The sequence below is a fragment of the Periophthalmus magnuspinnatus genome, chromosome 18 (genome assembly GCF_009829125.3).
Source record: "Periophthalmus magnuspinnatus isolate fPerMag1 chromosome 18, fPerMag1.2.pri, whole genome shotgun sequence".
NCBI lineage: Eukaryota > Metazoa > Chordata > Actinopteri > Gobiiformes > Gobiidae > Periophthalmus > Periophthalmus magnuspinnatus.
Genome location: NC_047143.1, coordinates 1,091,687 through 1,113,156, shown reverse-complemented (window position 1 = coordinate 1,113,156; position 21,470 = coordinate 1,091,687). Strand labels below are relative to the sequence as shown.

General features: G+C 41.9%; 1 protein-coding gene across 1 annotated transcript; it reads left to right on the top strand.

The window, feature by feature from the left end:
- The first annotated feature begins 212 nt into the window (after nucleotides 1-212).
- LOC117386633 (NLR family CARD domain-containing protein 3-like) lies at nucleotides 213-19,285 on the top strand. The gene is made up of 9 exons (XM_055229000.1): nucleotides 213-269; nucleotides 4,327-4,438; nucleotides 5,352-5,447; nucleotides 12,125-12,273; nucleotides 12,388-14,170; nucleotides 14,250-14,423; nucleotides 14,490-14,660; nucleotides 14,737-14,783; nucleotides 15,490-19,285. The coding sequence occupies exons 2-9, from the start codon at nucleotides 4,335-4,337 to the stop codon at nucleotides 15,984-15,986; spliced, it is 3,021 nt and encodes a 1,006-aa protein (XP_055084975.1). The 5' UTR covers nucleotides 213-269; nucleotides 4,327-4,334; the 3' UTR covers nucleotides 15,987-19,285.
- Nucleotides 19,286-21,470: the final 2,185 nt, after the last annotated feature.

Genomic DNA, 21,470 nt, shown 5'->3' with positions numbered 1-21,470 from the left:
TCTGTGAGTTTTCAGTGTTTTTCTTTTATTAAACTTAACAGAAATGCAGGAGGTGTTAGTGATGATGTGGTTTTGTGGTTGTTCTGTTAGTGACGGTTTTAACCGTGAATGTCAGGTGTAGATAAGGCGCCATCTGGTGTTTATTTTATGTAAAAATGAAACCGAAACTGTTCTGTTGATTGGAGGAGCAGAGAGTTTCAGAGCTCAGACGCGGGGGAGGAGCAGAGACACAGAGGAGGAGCACTGGGCAGCAGACGGAGCATGCACAGGTCTGTATCTCTGTTTAAAATGTCTTTTCTTGTTGTTTTATGTTTTATAGACACACGATGCTGCTGTTTTTAGTGTTTTAAACTAAATGTCACTGAATAGACTCGGTATTTTCCGCGTCCTGTCCGCCCCTGTGGAACTGCGCACTTTGGTCTGCAGACTGAACAAACAGTCTCTTTGTGTAATTTTCTGACACTTCATGACGCGTTTGTTCTATAACTTTATATAATGTCACATTAAACACGTGCATGAACTACACTCGTGTTTATGGAGGAAACACATGAGAAATGTTTACATGTTTTATGTTTTATATGTTTATAGACTTTTGGGCCCTGGTCTCTTCATCTTATGTCACGTGTCTGTGTCTGTTGTTTTTTATTTGTTGTTGTTTTCACGTCTCTAAAGTCATGTATGTTTGACAAGGGTCAATTTAGAGAAAAAAGACTGAACTTATCAAAGAAAACAAACAAACAAGAGCCCAAAAAGTCAAAAGTGTGTGTGTGTGTGTGTGTGGGGGGGGGGGGGGGGGGGGGGGTGCGCTCTGGACACGAGGACGATCCTGGCGCGCGTGGGCTGACGGGAGCGCGCGGGAGACACGTGGGGAAAAGGCAGAGTTCAGACTTTAGTTTGTTTTTTTCACTGTTTCCATCACAGTGTCCTGCACAGGTCTCATATGAAATGACACAGAACAGCGTCAAACACATTTTCACCGAGGGCCACATCAGTAAAGTGTCTGTCCTCAAAGGGCCAGATGTAAAATAGATGTAGAGGTTAGATTATAAAAGCAACGTTCAAACAAAAGGACCTGGGACGTGGAATATGACATTATGACAGATTTAAGGACAGTCAGGGACGAGGAGAATAAAAATGTTGTTCATCAGATGTTGAAAGCAGCGGGTGGAGTGAATGTGGAAAATGACAATAACCTGGACGGCGAGCTACCCCTTTTCCTTCATTTATTTAATTAATTTATTTATTTGATAGGGACAGCGCATATTAATGAACATCTGTAAAAACTGTAAATATGCCAGATTATAGCAAAAAATGCTAGTTTCCATCTGTTGTCCCTCGGCAGGTGCACAGACAACAAATACAACATAGACATTACAAAAATACAATAAAAGCAGCTAAAGGTGCTCACAGACCTGGTTTTCCTTCAGTCACAGTTTAAGATGCAGTTTGAATGTGGACAGAGATGAACATTCTCTAATCGTCAGAGGAAGACTATTCCAAATATGAGTCCCTTTAAGAGCACGGTTTGTCCAAATTTAGTGCGTCATAATCTGGTAGGAACAAACAAACCTTTTTATGTTCCCTGCTTCTTGGATTACAACACATTTTTGGATTATAAAGACACTACACACGATTGGGATAACACAACCTTTGGAATAAATACTCGAACCTGGAACTGGAACGGGACTTTTTCTTTTTTTTTTTTTTTGGTTCTGTTGCATTTCATTTTGTCCTCTTTTCTTTTGTATTAATTATATCTACTTAATATATAAAGTCATTTCATATATATGTATATATATTCATATTTATAATCCACAGTATATATTATATTATCGCATACCTGCCATGAGTAATATATATATAATATTGAACTTAATAGATATTATTTTTGACTAAGATCTTTTGTTTGTTGTGTTTATTCACACACATTGGCTCCCTACCGTACCTACATCTGGTCCTCAATGCAGTCAGGTCCTAATTAGCCCCTAGTTGCGTTACACATGGCTGTGGTCATGAGGTCTCTGTGTGACCGGTGGACTTCTGCGTCGTGTTGTGAGGCGCTAAGGAGCCACAAGACACCGCGGGAACTTTTGGAATCAGCTTTAATCTGTGCAATAAAAGTACAAAACTTTATGAACGTGTGCCGTGACACATCGGTCCGGCGCACAAGACACGAGAGAAGACGATGGACAAGGTCAACATCGCCCCGCACTCGCCCACACGAACAAACGAAAACAACGAAACAACACAGGAGCTCGATATTAACTTACCGTAAATTTCGGACTATAAGCCACGACTTTTTCCCCCCAAGCTTTGAACCCTGCGGCCGATACAACAGCGCGGCTTATTTATAGAATTTTACTGGATAACGGCCACCGGGGGGCGCTCTCTGGCTGTAAACATAAAAGTGAGACAGACGTGGGGAAAGATTATGAGCTGAAGAATTCACTAGTTTTGATTTTGAACGGTCACGGCGCAGCATGGAAAACACACGAAGAAACGAAATGGATATGATGCAGTTTTTAAGATAAAGAAGGAAATAGAGCCAGTGCACGTAAGTTTGACCTTTAAAGAAGGAAATAGAGCCACTGCACGTAAGTTTGACCTTTAAAGAAGGAAATAGAGCCACTGCACGTAAGTTTGACCTTTAAAGAAGGAAATAGAGCCACTGCACGTGAGCTCGGCATCAATGAATCCAACTCGGTCGATGTAAAAAGATGACAAATGAAATAAAAGCAGACGTACCGTGTTGGTGCAGCTTTATTTTCTAAACCTGCAGGTGTGTTCATCCCGTGTTGATGTCGTGTCGGTGCCACTTTTCAGGCACAGTTTTTAAAAAGCATGTCTGTGCACCGTCTTTCTGTGTAAATATCTCACGTTACAACATAAAAACCTGCAGCTTATATTCAGGTGCGGCTTATATATGTACAAAATTGATTTTCTTTTCAAATTTAGCTGGTGCGGCTTATATTCAGGTGCGCTCTATAGTCCCAAATTTACGGTAAATACAAATAAAATATAACCTCAGATGTAAACAAAAGTAACGATAATTACAAGAGGACACGTTAACATTGGGATCACAATAGATGACTGACCTCTGACCTCTCAAAGGGAAGAGGCGGGAGTCAAAATCCGAATTTATACCAGGAACGAGAAGAAGGACACACGAAGAAGAAAGTAACAGACAGAAGAAGCAGCTGGAGGACCAAGGCTGCACGTAAAATTAAACACCAGGTGTGAACAAAACTGTGATAAACACAAGCAGCATTTTGTGTAATTATACATGAATTATACATATATATGAACGAGTTACATCAGTCTCCCGGTGGAAGATGCTGAAACTAAGGGTCGGGTGAAGGAGTCTGATCCCGTCTTGTCGGGCTGTAGGACTCCTGAGGCAGTGACAGGTCACGCTGCAGCTCGTGGGTCACACAGGCAAAAACTCTGCACTGGGCGGAGTTTGGGGAGGCCGTGGATTAGGACTATCACCTCCAGTGTTTGAAGAATACGTTAAGTATCTCCTCAATCTCACCGTGACATCTTCAGAGGAGGAAGCAGTGACCTAGGACTCCGAGGGGGACCGCTGAGGGGGTTGGGCTGGATGAGATCCGTCCTGAGTATCTAAAGTCTCTGGATGCTCTGAGTCTTTCCTGACATGTCTCTCTGTAACGTGACGGTCGTGGTGATTCCTCTATTTAAGTAGGACGACCGAGTCCTCTCTGGCGAGGTCTGTTCTCTTCTTGTTCTTTAATTTTGTAATTTAAGTGTTAAGTCTGGAAACCAAAAGGTGTGTTTGATACCTGGGGACTTTGTTTACTACCTGGAAGCTACAGAAAAATATATAAATTAATTAACCATAAAAATACATTAAAATACAATAAAATATGACATGTTTTATAGAATCTACGTGCACCAAGCATTTAATATTTATTATTTATTATATATTAGTTTGAAGTGTACAAGAGTAATTTATTGAGTTAAGTGAAACAAACTTCACCGAGTTGTACCACTGATACTATCCTCACACACTTCCTCACACACTTCCTCACACACTTCCTCACACACTTCCTCACACACTTCCTCACACACTTCCTCACACACTTCCTCACACACTTCCTCACACACTTCCTCACACACTTCCTCACACACTTCCTCACACACTTCCGTGGTCTTGTTGTTCGTGTCTGTGGTTTGGTTAAACTGTTCTAAATTGCATCAGTACTTCTGTAAAGACGTGTATTTTTCTGATGGTAAATTTCACTCAGTGTTTTATGGAAGAAAAAATAAATAAAATGAATATATTTAATGACATTTGTGTTCCCATAGGTGTGAAAATGTCAAATCTACAGGAAACAAAGAGGAGGAGGAAGAGGAAGATGAAGAGTGATGATGAAGAGCAGAGTGATGTTGCACAAAAGAGGAATCCTGGCCCCAGCAGGTATCAGTCTGGTGATAGTTTATTAAATGTTTCAGCCTTAAAGCCTCTGGATCTGTTCAGAATAAACATTAAAACCACAGAAATACAGCACTGTGGGACTCCAGGATGAGAAAGAGACTGTACTGCACTGGACAAAGACGTTCAGCTGCTCCAGGACGCTTCTTCAGTTGTGGTCAGATTCCTGCTGGACACTGCCTTATATCTGTCTGAAGGAGGCGCTAACGACACTGAAGCTAACACCTGTTTGTTTTTACTGTTTCTGTTTTAGCTCGGTCGACAGATTGACAGATTTGAATTTTACTTTTGTTAACGTGATTATTGATGTTGGTGTTTACTTGTTGTTTACTTCTTCTGTTACAGAAGAAAACTGAAGGGAAGTTGTGTTTTTGTGCCTCACACACGACTCAAATAACTCTTAAAGTGTTCCATTCTGCTCTGTGTTTATGGCACTTTCATGTTTTTAATCATTTTACACATGTAGAGTCGTTTTTTGGGGATAAACCTGCTTTAGGGTCATTATGTCAGCGGCTTAAGTTAGTTTTAATATTATTGTTTATCATCAAGCAATTTATTGTACTTCAAAATTTAAGTGATTATCATCTATGTAATCAGAGGTATAATACTCCCTACAACAGAAGCATAGCTGGACTGGACCTGACTGGACAACACTGTCATAATGTGTCGAGGCTCCTGTACTGAAGTAAATAAACTTCACTTCTTCTTCAGCTCTGGGGCGACTAAACTTTATTCTACCACAAATAAATTCAGTACGATTATTTCCAGACCCCGCCCCCTCCTCACTCTCCCCTTTAGTCCTCCAGACCCTGATCTAAACTTGTAGATTATATAAGATTAGAGATTATAAAAGACTTACATTTAAATGTACTCACTAATATCCTTTTATATTTTCTAGTTTGGGGAAGATGGAGTCGACTGGTCCCAGGCCTTTGTCACTGAAGAGTGATAGTTCTATGTTTCAGCCTATGACCTTTCAACGAGGACCCAAAAGGTAATCCACACTGTGTCATTTATTACAGGTTATGTCTGTCAGATGATGATCGATGCCAAATAAATAAATAAATAAATACTATTGTGACATAAATGAACTCACTCTGAGCTGGTTCATGTTCGGGTCAGCTCTGTGGAGTGAAACATAGTTCATGGTGGAGAACAGCTGCTCACATGTAAATGTGGATCTGAACAGGACTCTAAATGCAGATTTCTTCATGTTTATGTCGGGGCTGGTTGAAAATCTCGATAAATACACGCTGTTTCGCCGGGTTCCCGGCTTCCATGAGTGTGATGCTTATGTGAGCAACGAAAATAATAAAATATTATTTTATTTTAGTATTTTAAGATCACAACAATCTTAGAGCTACAATAAAAAAGAGCTAACACAAATAAAATACACTTCAATTAAATATTTATAATATATTTTTTCAAGCCACGCGGAGCCGCAGTATAAGGATGAAAGAGCCACGAGTGGCCGATCCCCGCTCTAGTGTTTTCTTGGGTTTCAGCTTCTCTATCGTAGGAGACATTTTGAGGACTTGGACTAATCTCGTTCTGAATCGTTAAACCTGTTGATAGAAAACAATCACATTCACACTGCAGCAACTAAAAAGAACTGAGGACACATCCACTTTGTACAACAGCAGGTGGCGCTAAACTATACAGAGATTATTTTCTGTAAATAAACTTGTCAAGTCTATTATTAAGTCTGGCAAATCTGGACACTAGTTTTTATCCTGTTTTTTCAGTGACACATGTGAAACGAAGCAGCTCATTGGTCACTTGTGATTTACCACTGATTCTGTACAAATCCACCATGTTTTTCAACCCATCTCATATTTTTTCCTATTTTCTACTGTTCTTGATGGATTCAAAATATATATTCAAGTATATTATGTTATCTCACTGTTCATTTTAAAGGTACTGTAATGTAATGTTCACTCTTTATTTAGTCATTACTATTAGTTATAGTCAGTTCACTACTTTATTTAATCGTTATATTCAACTATGTAAACTATGTAATCTGCACTAATGTTTGTTCTTGAGTCTTGCAGAAAATGCAAGACCCCCCCCCCCTTCAGATGTGTATGTTACTAGGGTTCCCTAATTTTAATAAAAGAGGTGAAAGACGGTCTGGGCCCCAGAAAGGGTGGTGGTTTGTAACTGGGTTTTTTTGCCTCTCCGCTCTTTCTCCTCAATATTGAGACAAAATAATCTCTCTTGTCTTCTCTTCTCTTTTGAACTCTAATATAGGTTGTGAACCTATCAACTTGGTCCTTCGAGCCGGATCCCAATATACCGGAGGACTCCAGTGGATGTCGGAGACCCAGGAGAGACTGTGGCCACAGCATATGAGACCTTTTCCAGGACTGGTCTCTTCGATATCTTTTGGAGTCTAAAGGTTGACGGGATACCGAGGGAGAGAGACGAGACGAGTGAGTAAGTCTTGCTTTAAAAAACGGTATGACTGGGGGTCATGCGCGTAGAAAAACCCTAATTATCCTAGGCTCCAATTAGGTACTAAAACCTACTAATACTAATAGTAGTAGTAGTACTAGGGACGGATACGGAGTCCCGTTACCGGGTAAAATAGTGATATTTTACTGGCTGGTACAAAACCGTGATAAGAGGGACGGATGCGGAGTCCCGTTACCGGGTAAAATAGTGATATTTTACTGGCTGGTACAAAACCGTGGAATAAAAAGCAAGGGTGTGTGTGAGAGAGAGACGTGTGAGTGGAGATTCTGAACCACTAGGTGACGAATCTCATACCAAAAAGGTTGGGGAAATACGGTGTATTTCTGTGGATGCAGAGGCAAGATCTCTCCGCCTGCTGAGGCTAAAGTGAGAGATACCACACTAATCACTCGTACCAACCTGTGTGTATTCCAGCGATAGAGACCTCCCTAGGAGTTAAAAGCTGGACTAAATTTGAGGAAATAAAAATGGGAAATAAAACTACAAAGTTGACACCAAAAGATAGACTAAAAGTAAAAGACTGGAAAGCCGTGCACGCAAAATATCCTGAAAAATGTACACAGTTAGATTTGTGGGTAACAAAATATAAATTTGAAGGCGAGTTAAAATCTTCTAAAATAATGGAGCTCCAAAATAAAATCCTAAATAAAATACAAAATGAAATACAAGAAAAATGCAAAAATAAAGAATATGATATGTGTAAACTATCTATACTATACTATACTATTGTAACGCGTGATAGGCTAGGCAGACTGACTGCAAAAGATGTCTCAGACTAGATTCGGTAGGGAGCCAGTAAGTAAGTGAAAGAACACAGACAAAAATAAAGTTGATTATATGAATGATTGTATTAATATTTTTTCTATATATAGTCAGAAATTCAATAATACTTATAATAATCAACATTTATATTAAACAGATATACAATAATAAAGTTGGGATCAATCAAAACAAAGAAAATAAATGAATAACAACTTCAGACCCGTGAAATCCGATTGTTCATGTGAATATTTAGTCCATGAGTTTGTGTGTGTGTGTGTGTGTGTGTGTGTGTGTGGGTGTGTGTGTGGGTGAGCAAAGTCTTTCAGACCAAGTTTCAAAGTTTGTATCAAATCCAGCGACAGAGAAAAAGAGTTCAATTTCCTACCACAGAGTGGTGTATGGGCAGCTTGCCATCACAGGTGAAGTTAGAATCATCAGACTGAAGGGGGAAAAAAAACCTGACCTGTACATGGTCAAAAAGGAAAAACCCAGATTAAACTCACATTATGTAGCTTACAGGCTATAAGCTAAACAATAATACATACAGTTACAATTAGTATGAATTGCAATATTATTCATATCAAAATATTATAAATTATTCATTAGATAATATTAATTTCACATTTCCAAAAACACAGTGCACCTTTAAGTTAATTTCCTCTGTTTTAGGCCATTAACTGAAATGAAATGTATCAAAGTTCTTTAAAGTTGCGCAACAAACAAAACGTAGCTACATTGGCCAAATCACCCATATCAAAATAACAAAATAAACATCAAAACGAGGGTGACTCAGAAAACTAAAAGTGTCCTTTGACTTTAAAGGTTTGGCCTTTAATTCGGCATAAGTAAAAACTTGATTTAGTTTGTATTTAATCAATACTGACGCAAATCAGGTTGCACTCGTCATACGCGCTAGCATTTGCGTGTTTAGCCGCACCTCTATGGGGGTTCGTCACAGTTTAGCGTAGCACTAGAGCGCGTTTTTTTCTCAATTGAACAGCAGTTAAAACAAGAGCAAGACTCACCGCTGAGCGGATGGTTGAATGCGTAGAATGCAAGAAGTTGATTCGGATTTTGAACGACAGATGAGCACGACCAGCACGAGCCACAGTGAGCACACAGCAAGAGCACCAGAGCAGGAAGTGACAGGGGCGCGCCAGGTACTTAAACACTCACCGGTGCGTTAATGGGTGGGGGCAATCTAGGTCACGTGGGTTACACTATACTGTACTATCATTTGGAAAAATGGTTGGAATTGGCACAAGCCAGAGAAAAAGGCCAAACAGAGGCAAAGCATAAGCAACAAATTATGCTTAATACAAAGGAGGAAGATGATTTCACCACTGTAATAGCGGCTCATCCAAAAACACCGGTACAGCAGGCTCAAGCCGAGAGAGAGGGTGGTGGTTTGTAACTGGGGTTTTTTGCCTCTCCAGACCATTTCTGACACCAATGCAAGCTGTGCATTCCTACGTTTATGTGGGAGATTCTATAGTGATGCATACATCCAATTTGACCAGTAAGTAAGTAAAAAAAAAAACCAAACAGATCAATGCTCAAAAGAAAGACATTACAGGTTTGGAATTCAAATTTGCATACCAATTGGAACAATCACCACAATTACTATTCCTATAAGTAGTCTTACAGCTGGGAAAGATGCACAAAATGGAATAAAATACGCTAATGACTATTGGTACCTTATTAATGATATTCAAAACCAAGGGTGGGATACATTAGTAGCTGACCAGGATAATACATGGACACCGACACAGGCAAAAACTGACTGGGCAGGTAGGCAGGCAGAGCTCCTAACCTTAGCCAAAACCAAATCCAATCTACTGGTAACAATAAATAACATAAAGAAAAATTTGACTAATAATGGTCAAGAATGTTGGATGTTTTTGCTGAGAGCTCATGTATCAGGGATAGATCCTATTTACAAATTAATTATATGTGAAATGTTACAAACCCCTGTCCCAGGCTGCAAAGTAGCGGAATAAAAATTAAAGCAACAGTAACTTTTACTAAAGAACAAGTGTTCAATATGGCAACTGGTGTATCTGATTTTGGAAACAATTGGCTAACAATGATAGAACAGGCATCAAAGTACTTTAATAAAGACTGTGTTGCTTGTACGGGGCCCAGACCGCTTTTGATTCAATTCAATTCAATTCAATTCAATTCAATTCATTTATTTTTGTAACGCCCAAAATCACAACAACAGTTGTCTGAAGGGCGTTCATGTTTTGGTTGATGGGGGAAACCGGAGTACCCGGAGGAAACCCATCCAGACACGAGGAGAAACATGAAAAACTCCACACAGAAAGGCCTGGTGACCCGGGGATCAACCAAACCTTCTGCTGTGAGACATGAGTGATGGCACTCAGTCACCGTGCCGCCAAAACACAAAAAACAAAACAACAGGAAGAATCAGACACAGAGAATGGTACCAACACCTCCTGAATTAACAGTGCAATGTGTGGAGGATATCTTAACTAAAACAGCACCAGAGGCACTAACTAAACCTGAAAAACAGAAACCAATATTTGAGGCCAAATTGCCAAAAGGAAATTACACCTGTATCCAACGCTCAAATTCGGTAACAAATGTTTAGGTAATATTGATGGAAATCTATGTGAAAAAAAATCTGACTACAAATAAAGCACTACCCAGACTGCACAATGACATCTACTGGTACTGTGGAGGGAAAATACTTAGAGCAAATATGCCAAATGAATTTACTGGAGTATGCGCTTTAATTAATCTGATAATACCTATAGAAGTAATGTCAATAGAACAAGAACAATTAACAGCATTGATTGAACAACAATCTACTGAAAACCATGCGATTGGAGTGCCCAGAGGGGTTCCTGATAAATATAAATTAGCTAATTAAATTGCCACAGGATTTGAAAATATTCCTTTAATAGCTGCTATAATTCCAATCACTCCCAATAAAAAACGTAGACAGAATCAACTACATCCACTACAAAAATTGGGAAACTACACACAGGAGGGGTTTGAAGCAGTGCACGAGCAATTAAGCGCCACCTCACTTATGGCGCATAGCTGTTGACACGCTCCTGGCAGAACGGGGTGGAGTTTGTTCTGTTATTGGGGCCAGCTGTTGCGTGGTCATCCCTAACAATACCGCTGCAGACGGAAGCCTGACTAGAGCTATAGGCAGCCTGCGTGCGATGAACAGACGCTTAAAGGAGCAGTCTGGGTTGAGTACCCCCTTCTGGGATGACTGGCTAAGGGGGTTTGGGCGCTGCAGAGCACTGGTCTCATCGGTTCTAGTATCAATTGCTGTGTTTGTAGCTATTTTAACCTTGTGTGGATGCTGTTGTATTCCTTGTCTTCGTTCCCTGATCAATAGGTTAATAACCGCTGCCATCTCACCCGCACCTGAGGACAAAGGGGTGCAGATGTACCTATTGGAGGGCAGTGATGACGAGAACCCTGAAGGAGTACTTCCAAATCACAGTTCGATAAACAGGAGGGAATGATGGATTCAAAATATATATTCAAGTATATTATGTTATCTCACTGTTCATTTTAAAGGTACTGTAATGTAATGTTCACTCTTTATTTAGTCATTACTATTAGTTATAGTCAGTTCACTACTTTATTTAATCGTTATATTCAATTATGTAAACTATGTAATCTGCACTAATGTTTGTTCTTGAGTCTTGCAGAAAATGTCTTTTGAAAGTGCAGGATCCCACGGGAAGAAGGTTCTAGTCTAGTCTTTTTTGGCAGTTTTAGTGCAAACTATATTTGCAATTTTGTGGTTAAAATGTATAAAAATGTGCAGGTTGAAGTGCTTGGTGACATAACACAGAACTGTCCAGATTACAGCCAGGTGTTTCTGATGCAAACACCTGACAACTGTGGACACCTGTCAGACCAATCACACTGTTCCTTTCACCTCCAGACCCCGCCCCCTCCTCACTCTCCCCTTTAGTCCTCCAGACCCTGATCTAAACTTGTAGATTATATAAGATTATAGAATATAAAAGACTTACATTTAAATGTACTCACTAATATCCCTTTTATATTTTCTAGTTTGGGGAAGATGGAGTCGACTGGTCCCAGGCCTTTGTCATTAGAGAGTAATTGTTCTATGTTTGAGCCTATGAACTTTCAACGAGAACCCAAATTTAAAGTTTTGTGTTTCATGTGGATAGACCTGGTAATTACATATTAACCATAAACCAGGTCATCACTTCTTCAGTCTGACAGTTACACAGCAAAGTCCCCCTGAGGATTCTGTCCTGTCTCCAGCTCCATGTTTAACTATAGGGACATAGACGATGACTCACCTGCCCATGGAGCCTTTTAACCCACAACTGTCAATGAGTGTATCACACTCTGGAGCTGTCAGTGTGTGAACACAGTATTTGAATAAATATTATCTTCTGTTTCCTGCAGATCCCAGCTTCCAGTTTGTTGCGTTTGTGAAAAGACTTTTGAAGAAGACCCTTTGTATTTGACCTGTCCACATGTGTCCTGTCCTCGCTGTGTAAAGGACGACACACAGATCCACTGCCCTCAGTGTGGCACCGACCACAAACTGACAGGTGAGTCCAGTGTAGATCTCACCTGGGCCCATCTGTCCCACATCTAACCTCAGGCTCCAGTGGTTACTCGTGGTACTGCAGCAAACACTGACTAATCTTTTTGTACATTTCCAGGGGACAGTAAACTCTTTGACTTAACTGAGAAACTGAAGAACGAGATGCTCAACAGGTTTTCTATGACGACTGAAGGAACCAGAGATGAGAGGACTCCCCTGAACCACATCTACACTTCACTGTCCATCAACTTTGGCAAGACAGAGGTTGTCCCAGAGCACTACTCCAAACACATGATGATGAAAGAACAGGATTCTCAAGAAGAAGTCCAAGTCAGTGACCTTTTCCATAGTTCACCAGTGAAGACCAGAACTGTCCTGACAAACGGCGTGGCCGGAATCGGAAAATCATTTTGGGTCCAGAAGTTCATTGTGGACTGGGCTGAGGGCGCTGCTAAAAAAGATACTCCTTTTGTTTTCTGTCTGGCTTTCCGAGAGCTTAATCTGGTCAAAAATGACACAAGTCTGCTCCAGCTCCTGACTGACTTCCACCCCGCTCTGAGCGGCATAGACCCACAGGTCTTAGACTGCACTAAAGTGATCCTGATCCTGGATGGTTTTGATGAAAGCCGGTTTGACCTGGACTTCAGAAACACAGAGAGAGTCACGTCGCTCCAGGAGGTCACTTCTGTGTCCAGCCTCTTGTTCAACCTGATCCAGGGAAACCTGCTCCCTACAGCCCATCTCTGGATCACCTCTCGGCCGGCGGCCGCTCATCAGATCCCTGGAGAGTTCATCCACTCAGCCACTGAGATTCAAGGTTTCAACAACCTCCAAAAGGACGAATATTTCAGGAAGAGGTTCATGAACAAACCAGACCTCGCTAACATGGTGATTTCTCACGTGAAGTCGTCACAGACGCTGGACTTGTTGTGCCAGATCCCCGTCTTCTGCTGGATGTCCTCTGTTTTATTTGAGGAGGTCTTTGGAGGAGAGGAGCAAACTGGAGCTCCTCAGACCCTCACTGAGATGATGGCAGCGTTTGTGTCTATTCAAACCAAGCGCAGCAGCAGAAAATATGACGAGAACCCAGAGAAAGAGAGAACCAAACTTCTAAAAGCTAAAAGAGAGCTCCTCCTTAAAGTCGGCAAACTGGCCTTTATCCACCTGCTAAAGAACAGCCTGATCTTTTATGAAGAAGATCTACAACAGTGTGGACTCGACCCCAAAAAGGACACAGTCAAATCTGGGTTTTTCAACTCCATTCTCCAACAAGAGCGTCTGTTTTTGCAGCAGGAAGTGTATTTCTTTGTGCATCTGACCGTACAAGAGTTCTTTGCTGCTCTTTATGTTTACGACAGTTTTACCAACAACGAACCCTGGGCTCCAGAGCTGAGCACCTTCATGGGTCTAGAGTCATCAGAGCTCTCCTCCAGACCCCCAATGTTTGACCTCCTAAAGATGGCCGTCGACAAAGTGTTGGAGAGGAACGGTGGTCACTTGTTCTTCTTCCAGCGTTTCCTTTTTGGTCTTGTGCTTGAATCAAATCACAGATTTATTCCTGGATTACTGCTCCCTCTAGAGTCAAGTCAAGACACAGTTAAAAAAATGTTGACTCACCTTAAAACTATTCGACGCAAAACCGTCTCCCCAGACGCCTGCATCAACCTGTTTCAAACCATGGTGGAGATGGGAGACACCAGGATCAGTGAAGAGATCCAGGAGTATTTAAAGTCAGAGGACAGAGCTCGGGTGCAGCTGACTCCTCTGCACTGCTCTGCTCTGGCCTTCACTCTGCTGGTTTCTAAGAGTGTCCTGGAGGAGCTTGTGCTAAAGAGCTACAACACGTCAGAGGCAGGACGACGGAGGCTCATCCCGGCTGTCAGGAGCTGCAGGAAGGCCAAGTAAGTACAAAATTCAAAAGAGCCTTGATTATCCCTGACCGTCCTCCAGTGACCCTCATAAGTGTTGATGTGTCTGCAGCCTGTCGGACTGCAGAGTGACTGAGGCTTTACTGAAGCCTCTCTCTTCAGCTCTGATGTTTCCACACTCGTCTCTGAGAGATTTGGATCTGACCAACAGTGATCTGGGGGACTCTGGAGTGGAGCTGCTCTGTGAGGGTCTGAGGAGTCCAGCCTGCAGACTCACAATACTCAGGTAGTATATAACTGCACTATTACTATTCACACCAGACCTGCATCTCCTCATGATGGTTGTGTCCAGGTTGTCCGGTTGCTTAGTGACAGACAAAGGCTGTGGTTTTCTGGTCTCAGCTCTAAAATCAAACCCGTCCCATCTGAAGGAGCTGGACCTCAGTTATAACCACCTGGAGTCAGGAGGAAGAGCCCTGACCGAACTAAAGACAGACCCTCAGTTTAAACACCTCCAGTTTGAGTAAGTTTCACAAATATCCCATCAACCTCTGAGAACCTGGGACTGTTTAACAACGTAAATGTTGTTTTGTTTGCAGTGTATCTAATGGTGGAAGTCACAGAATGATCCCAGGACTGAAGAAATGTAAATTAACTTAGACATATTAAAACTTATTATCAGTCGTCATGTCTGTACTGAAATAATACAACACACATCTATTAATATGTTTGGTTTTCACTTAATTAAGGATCTAATGATACTAACGAGCATGCTGGCCTCCTTGGTACTACACGTGGTCTTTTCTTTAGATTGATGACACGGTCTGACAGCAGAGAAAAAGAGGAGCTCTGAGTTTGACTAGAATGACCTGAGGAGCTCTGAGTTTCTCTAGAATGACCTGAGGAGCTCTGAGTTTGCAGTAGGTAAAGTTCAGAGGATATGTTACAGATGTGTTCACAGACATGGACAATTCGCTCTGGACTAGAAACACAGACGATGTTCATAATTATTACAATTTACCCGAGATAAAACTAATCCTGTGTGAATAAGGCTTCAGCTGAACTTAAATTGGTGAAATCTGCCTCGTCAGACGAGTGTTTCAAACAGTTCTGCACCAGGAGTTTAACCCAACTCCATGATTAGATTTGTTTAATTCAGTCCAGAGTGTGGCTGTCGTGTTCACACTGGCCCGAGCTCATCACTCTCATAACTCTGTCCTCCTCCAGTGTCATCAGTGTCTGTATGTCACAAATAAACTCAAACTAAACTAAAACTTTGACATCTGCCTCACTAGTGTCAGTGTGAAACCTTCTTTCACACGTAGATCAGATATGTGACTTGTTCTCCACAGATCTGTGTGTCCTCACCTGGGACAAGGCCTGTGCAGGGGTGCAGTTTTCAGAGGAGCAGAGGACAGCGTCCCGCTCTGAGGACGGCCCAGACTCGGTGCTGGTGCGAGGAGCACAGGGGCTGAGCGGTCGCTGTTACTGGGAGATCGAGGCCTCTGAACCGTTCAACATCGGAGTGACACACTGGAGCAGAGGGCTGGAGGAGTTTAGGCTGGGACAAAACCAGACGTCCTGGAGTTTTGTTTACTCTGAAGGGGGCTGCTACGGTTTCCACGACAACAAGAGCTTCCCAGTCTCTGTCCACTGCTCACGCTCCAGTCGACTGGCCGTTTATCTTGACCACACGTCCGGGGTCCTGTCCTTCTACAGAGTCACTGCAGACAGTCAAACACATCTCTACACTTTCAGAGAGACATTCAATGATGTTCTGTTTGCTGCTGCTGAGCTGAAGATGAAGGGCTTTGCCAAATTTTACCACGATCAGAGCAGACAAGAATAACCTTTAACCTGAGAAATCAATGATTCAAGAGTCGATGAAGGTGATCGGTGTAGGTAGAGCCACTGTCTCAGCTCCAGTCAGTGCATGGGCCGTGTGCTCACAGGGCCAGGGCAGCATTTGGGACATTTTTTTTTTCAGTCTCATTTAAAAATGTTAATAAATTTTTAGTTACAATAAAAAAAAACCACACACATTACATGATATAACTCACCGAGTTACATGGAATCAAATGCTCGCTCACAGACAAATGAAGCCAGTCCCTTGTTAAAGTAAGTCTGCTCTCCTCACAGTCACATGTAAAAGACGAGGTTTAGTGTCACTAGATGTTCACCAGACGTGCACAAGTTCACAAATCTCAATTGGAACATGTGCTAGCCATTAGCTTGAGCTAAAATAAAACATCAAAATGTTTACACCTTCAGCAATTACTTTTAATCACGGCGACATGGAAGGGTACACACTTCACTATGGATACTTTGCAGTGACATCATGCTGGGGCTCTGCATGTATGTCTATAACAGAATGTGCAGCAGTTACCATGGTGACAAGTTTTTAGAGTCTGAAAACTCCAAATACAAAACAAAATGGATTTCAAGAGCACGTTTCAGGAGCCTGGTCAGTCCGAGCTCATGGTCTTGTTTAGGAGTTTGATTTTACAGAAAAAGCTGTTGGCTAATGCTAATGCTAATACTAATGCTAGCTAGCTTATAATTTCAGAGGGACTTGTTTAACAGCACAAATCAGCTCACCTGTTGTAGTTCCAACTAAGTCAGTTCTTTGGTCAGACTGTGTTAGAACAAAACGTGGATAAAGTCTAATTTAAGTAACAGCTATAGACAGAGCAGTGCTTCCAGTTAGCATCACACACCCAGGGAATCTTGATGACACCAGCTGCAAAGTATCAATTAAAAGGCGTTAAATTAACATGATCCTTTTTCTGGGGCTGAGTGATGTGGCAAAATAATTAATCACAATCTTTTCATTAATGTTTTTTTGGCACAATTTTGTTTAGTGAAATAAAAACCCCAGGATCATGTAGAGGGTTAATACGAACATTTAAGACCAGAATGAGTCTGAAGGACAGAGACAGAGAGAGGAGACAGTTTTTCAATAGAAAGTGAATTGGAGCCAGAGTCGATGGAGCCGGAAGTGCACCATGATCACTTCCTGTTTGGGATGCAGCGGTTAGCATATTAGCTCTGTCCATTTATTTAAACAGTCTGTGGCTAAATTCAGTAAATCTTTGCAGAGGAGTCAGTGGACGTGGAGGTGCGGGTGGATGTCACTGACAACAAGTTCATGTAGAAGAAATATATTTTACTAGATAAAAGTATTTCAATTATTTACTTTACTACAGTTTTGCTTAAGGAGCATACTGATATTATAAGATGTTTATTTGTTTTGTTTTTTCATAACATTTCAACACTTTACTCAGTTTCTTTGGATGTTGCACAGTTTTTGTTAAAGACACTCAATGTAACTTTTCTGGTGGAGGATTAATTCTGTCATGTTTTATGGCATTTTGTTGAACACACCAAACTAAACAACAACATCACCAGGACAATAGAAGGATCCAGGCTCAGACTCCAGACTAGTTTGTTTTTGGTTTCGTTTTGACGTTTTAGTTTTTTACTTTTGTTTTTGGTTTGACTCTTTCCTAGTCCTGGTTTAGTCCTGGTTTAGTCCTGGTTTAGTCCTGGTTTAGTCCTGGTTTAGACCTGGTTTAGTCCTGGTTTAGACCTGGTTTAGTCCTGGTTTAGTCCTGGTTTAGTCCTGGTTTAGACCTGGTTTAGTCCTGGTTTAGACCTGGTTTAGTCCTGGTTTAGTCCTGGTTTAGTCCTGGTTTAGACCTGGTTTAGACCTGGTTTAGTCCAGGTTTAGTCCTGGTCTAGTCCTGGTCTAGTCCTGGTTTAGTCCTGGTCTAGTCCTGGTTTAGTCCTGGTTTAGTCCTGGTCTAGTCCTGGTCTAGTCCTGGTTTAGTCCTGGTTTAGTCCTGGTTTAGTCCTGGTTTAGTCCTGGTCTAGTCCTGGTCTAGTCCTGGTTTAGTCCTGGTCTAGTCCTGGTTTAGTCCTGGTCTAGTCCTGGTCTAGTCCTGGTTTAGTCCTGGTCTAGTCCTGGTCTAGTCCTGGTCTAGTCCTGGTTTAGTCCTGGTCTAGTCCTGGTTTAGTCCTGGTTTAGACCTGGTTTAGTCCTGGTCTAGTCCTGGTCTAGTCCTGGTCTAGTCCTGGTTTAGTCCTGGTCTAGTCCTGGTTTAGTCCTGGTTTAGTCCTGGTTTAGTCCTGGTTTAGTCCTGGTCTAGTCCTGGTTTAGTCCTGGTTTAGTCCTGGTTTAGTCCTGGTTTAGTCCTGGTCTAGTCCTGGTCTAGTCCTGGTTTAGTCCTGGTTTAGTCCTGGTGTAGTCCTGGTTTAGTCCTGGTTTAGTCCTGGTCTAGTCCTGGTTTAGTCCTGGTTTAGTCCTGGTTTAGTCCTGGTTTAGTCCTGGTCTAGTCCTGGTTTAGTCCTGGTTTAGACCTGGTTTAGTCCTGGTCTAGTCCTGGTCTAGTCCTGGTCTAGTCCTGGTCTAGTCCTGGTCTAGTCCTGGTTTAGTCCTGGTTTAGTCCTGGTTTAGTCCTGGTCTAGTCCTGGTCTAGTCCTGGTCTAGTCCTGGTTTAGTCCTGGTCTAGTCCTGGTTTAGTCCTGGTTTAGTCCTGGTTTAGTCCTGGTTTAGTCCTGGTTTAGTCCTGGTTTAGTCCTGGTTTAGTCCTGGTCTAGTCCTGGTCTAGTCCTGGTTTAGTCCTGGTTTAGTCCTGGTTTAGTCCTGGTTTAGTCCTGGTTTAGTCCTGGTCTAGTCCTGGTTTAGTCCTGGTCTAGTCCTGGTTTAGTCCTGGTCTAGTCCTGGTTTAGTCCTGGTTTAGTCCTGGTTTAGTCCTGGTCTAGTCCTGGTCTAGTCCTGGTTTAGTCCTGGTCTAGTCCTGGTTTAGTCCTGGTTTAGTCCTGGTTTAGTCCTGGTTTAGTCCTGGTCTAGTCCTGGTCTAGTCCTGGTTTAGTCCTGGTGTAGTCCTGGTTTAGTCCTGGTCTAGTCCTGGTGTAGTCCTGGTTTAGTCCTGGTTTAGTCCTGGTTTAGTCCTGGTTTAGTCCTGGTTTAGTCCTGGTTTAGTCCTGGTTTACTTTGGTTTTGTGTGACGCTCGATGAAATAAAACATAAATACTGTTTTCTCCACATCTTGTACTTCACTGTTTTATTTTCATATTTTGACATTTTTAAACTCGACTGAATGATTTGATCTGATTTTTATTTGACCTTTTTTACCTGATTTGACCTTTGACCTTTAACTGAATTTACTCTGTGATATTGTTTTATTTTGGTTTGTTTGATTTGAACTGAGGCCTGTGTGATCCACAGACTGAGAGGAGGAGGAGGAGGAGAGGAGGAGGAGGAGGAAGAGAGGAGGAGGAGAGGAGGAGGAGGAGGAGAGGAGGAAGAGGAGAGGAGGAGGAGGAGGAGGAGAGGAGGAGGAGGAGGAGGAGAGGAGGAGAGGAGGAAGAGGAGAGGTGGAGGAGGAGGAGGAGGAGAGGAGGAGGAGGAGAGGAGGAGGAGGAAGAGGAGAGGAGGAGGAGGAGGATGAGTCTGAGGCTTTTGTTTTTTTACTGTTCTATCATTTAACACTTTATCCAGTTTCTTTGGATGTTCCACTGTCGTTGTTAAAGACGCACTATGTAACTTTTCTGGTAGAAGGTTAGTCACCTGTCTGTCTCCACGGAGATCGAAGGTTTGAAGGACAGAAGGTTTCAGACCCTCTGCTTAAAAACGTATCTGTGTGAAAACAGACAGCAGCTTTTCAAAATAAAAGCATTTAACAAGTCGACGTCAGAATAAAAGCTCTAAAAGTATTAAAGCTTTAACTAAAGCTGCTTCACACTTTTATTTTTTTAAAGTGAGATGGGCAGAGACCAAAAATAGTACTCAAGTAAGAGAAAAATGTACTCGAGTAAGAGTAATGGTACTTCAAAATAATGTCACTCAAGTAGAAATACAAAGTAAAGATACAAGAAATGAGTAAAAAAGTACGTGGGTGAAGTACAACTCGAGTCAGATAATGTGATGTTTATAAAGATGTAAATCGTCCTGTTACTTTAATATTTAATCATGATAAAGTTTCTCTGTTTTTATTTTCTGGGAGCGATGACTCGAGTGTTTTGGACTCAGTTATTGTTCCTTAAACGCGCTCAGACTTTTACTGTTGAAACCTGTTTCTTTGAGCTGTTCTTTTGTGCAAGGTCTAAATAGTTAAATAAATAAAAATAACTTAAAGAGTAACTGTGTGAGTAACGTCTGATTTATATTTTAAAGTGAATGAGACAAAACATGAAATAATGAAGCAAATGTGATATTTTCAAACAGACACAAAAACTAAAACTAAAAAAAAAAAAAGTACTGGTTTAGTCCTGGTTTAGTACTGGTTTAGTCCTGGTTTAGTCCTGGTTTAGTCCTGGTTTAGTCCTGGTTATGTCTGCTTTTTCAGTCCTTATTGTGGAGATTAACCATAGTTTTTGCAAGAACTCCCCCTGCAGGTGTGGTCAGTGCAGTTTGGGTCAGATACACAGATGCCATGTCCCAGTTCGACGGTCGCACACTTTGAAGTACCGTTGGAAGTACCCGGCTGACGAAGGGTGCTCCTCCGTGAAGCGTCTGTCGACCGCAAAGGCCGTGTTGAAATAGCACAGGGCTGTATGAAGTCTGCCCGGATGCACGCTTCATTCACGACCGATCTCCATGGAAACGGTGGAAACGCAAAGCACATTCGTCGGGTGCGTGAAACAGGACAGGACTTGTCGCGCCGGAAGTGACTTAAGTGTCCTTCAAACGCGGCCGACAAAGTGTGAAACCGACAAACTGGGACACGGCAACAGTCAGAGCGTAGTTACAGTGAGGTAAATAAGTATTTGAACACGTGTCTATGAGCTAGAATTCTGACCCTCAAAGACCTGTTACTCCACCTTTAAAAGCTCCACCTCTACTCCACTTATTATCCTAAATTAGAAGCTCCTGTTTGAGGTCGTTAGCTGCATAAAGACACCTGTCCACCCCATACAATCAGTAAGACTCCAACTACTGACATGACCAAGAGACAAAACTGTAGACCTCCACAAGGCTGGAAAGGGCCAAGCAGCTTGGTGAAAAAAGATCCACTGTTGGAGCAATTATTAGAAAATGGAAGAAGCTAAACATGACGGTCAATCTCCCTCAGACTGGGGCTCCATGTGAGATCTCACCTCGTGGAGTCTCAATGATCCTAAGAAAAGGAGAGGAATCAACCCAGAACTACACGAGAGGAGCTGGTTAATGACCTGAAAAGAGCTGGGACCACCGTCTCCATGGTTACTGTTAGTAATACACCAAGACGTCATGGTTTAAAATCATGGCACAGAAGGTTCCCCTGATTAAACCAGCACATGTCCAGGCCCGTCTTAAGTTTGACCAATGACCATTTGGATGATCCAGAGG

Coding starts and splice junctions, on each gene's coding strand:
- LOC117386633 (XM_055229000.1), top strand. CDS start 4,335: ATGTCAAATCTACAGGAAACAAAGAGGAGGAGGAAGAGGAAGATGAAG. Junction 14,424..14,489: donor TGCAGACTCACAATACTCAG/GTAGTATATAAC, acceptor GGTTGTGTCCAG/GTTGTCCGGTTGCTTAGTGA. Junction 14,784..15,489: donor GATCCCAGGACTGAAGAAAT/GTAAATTAACTT, acceptor TGTTCTCCACAG/ATCTGTGTGTCCTCACCTGG.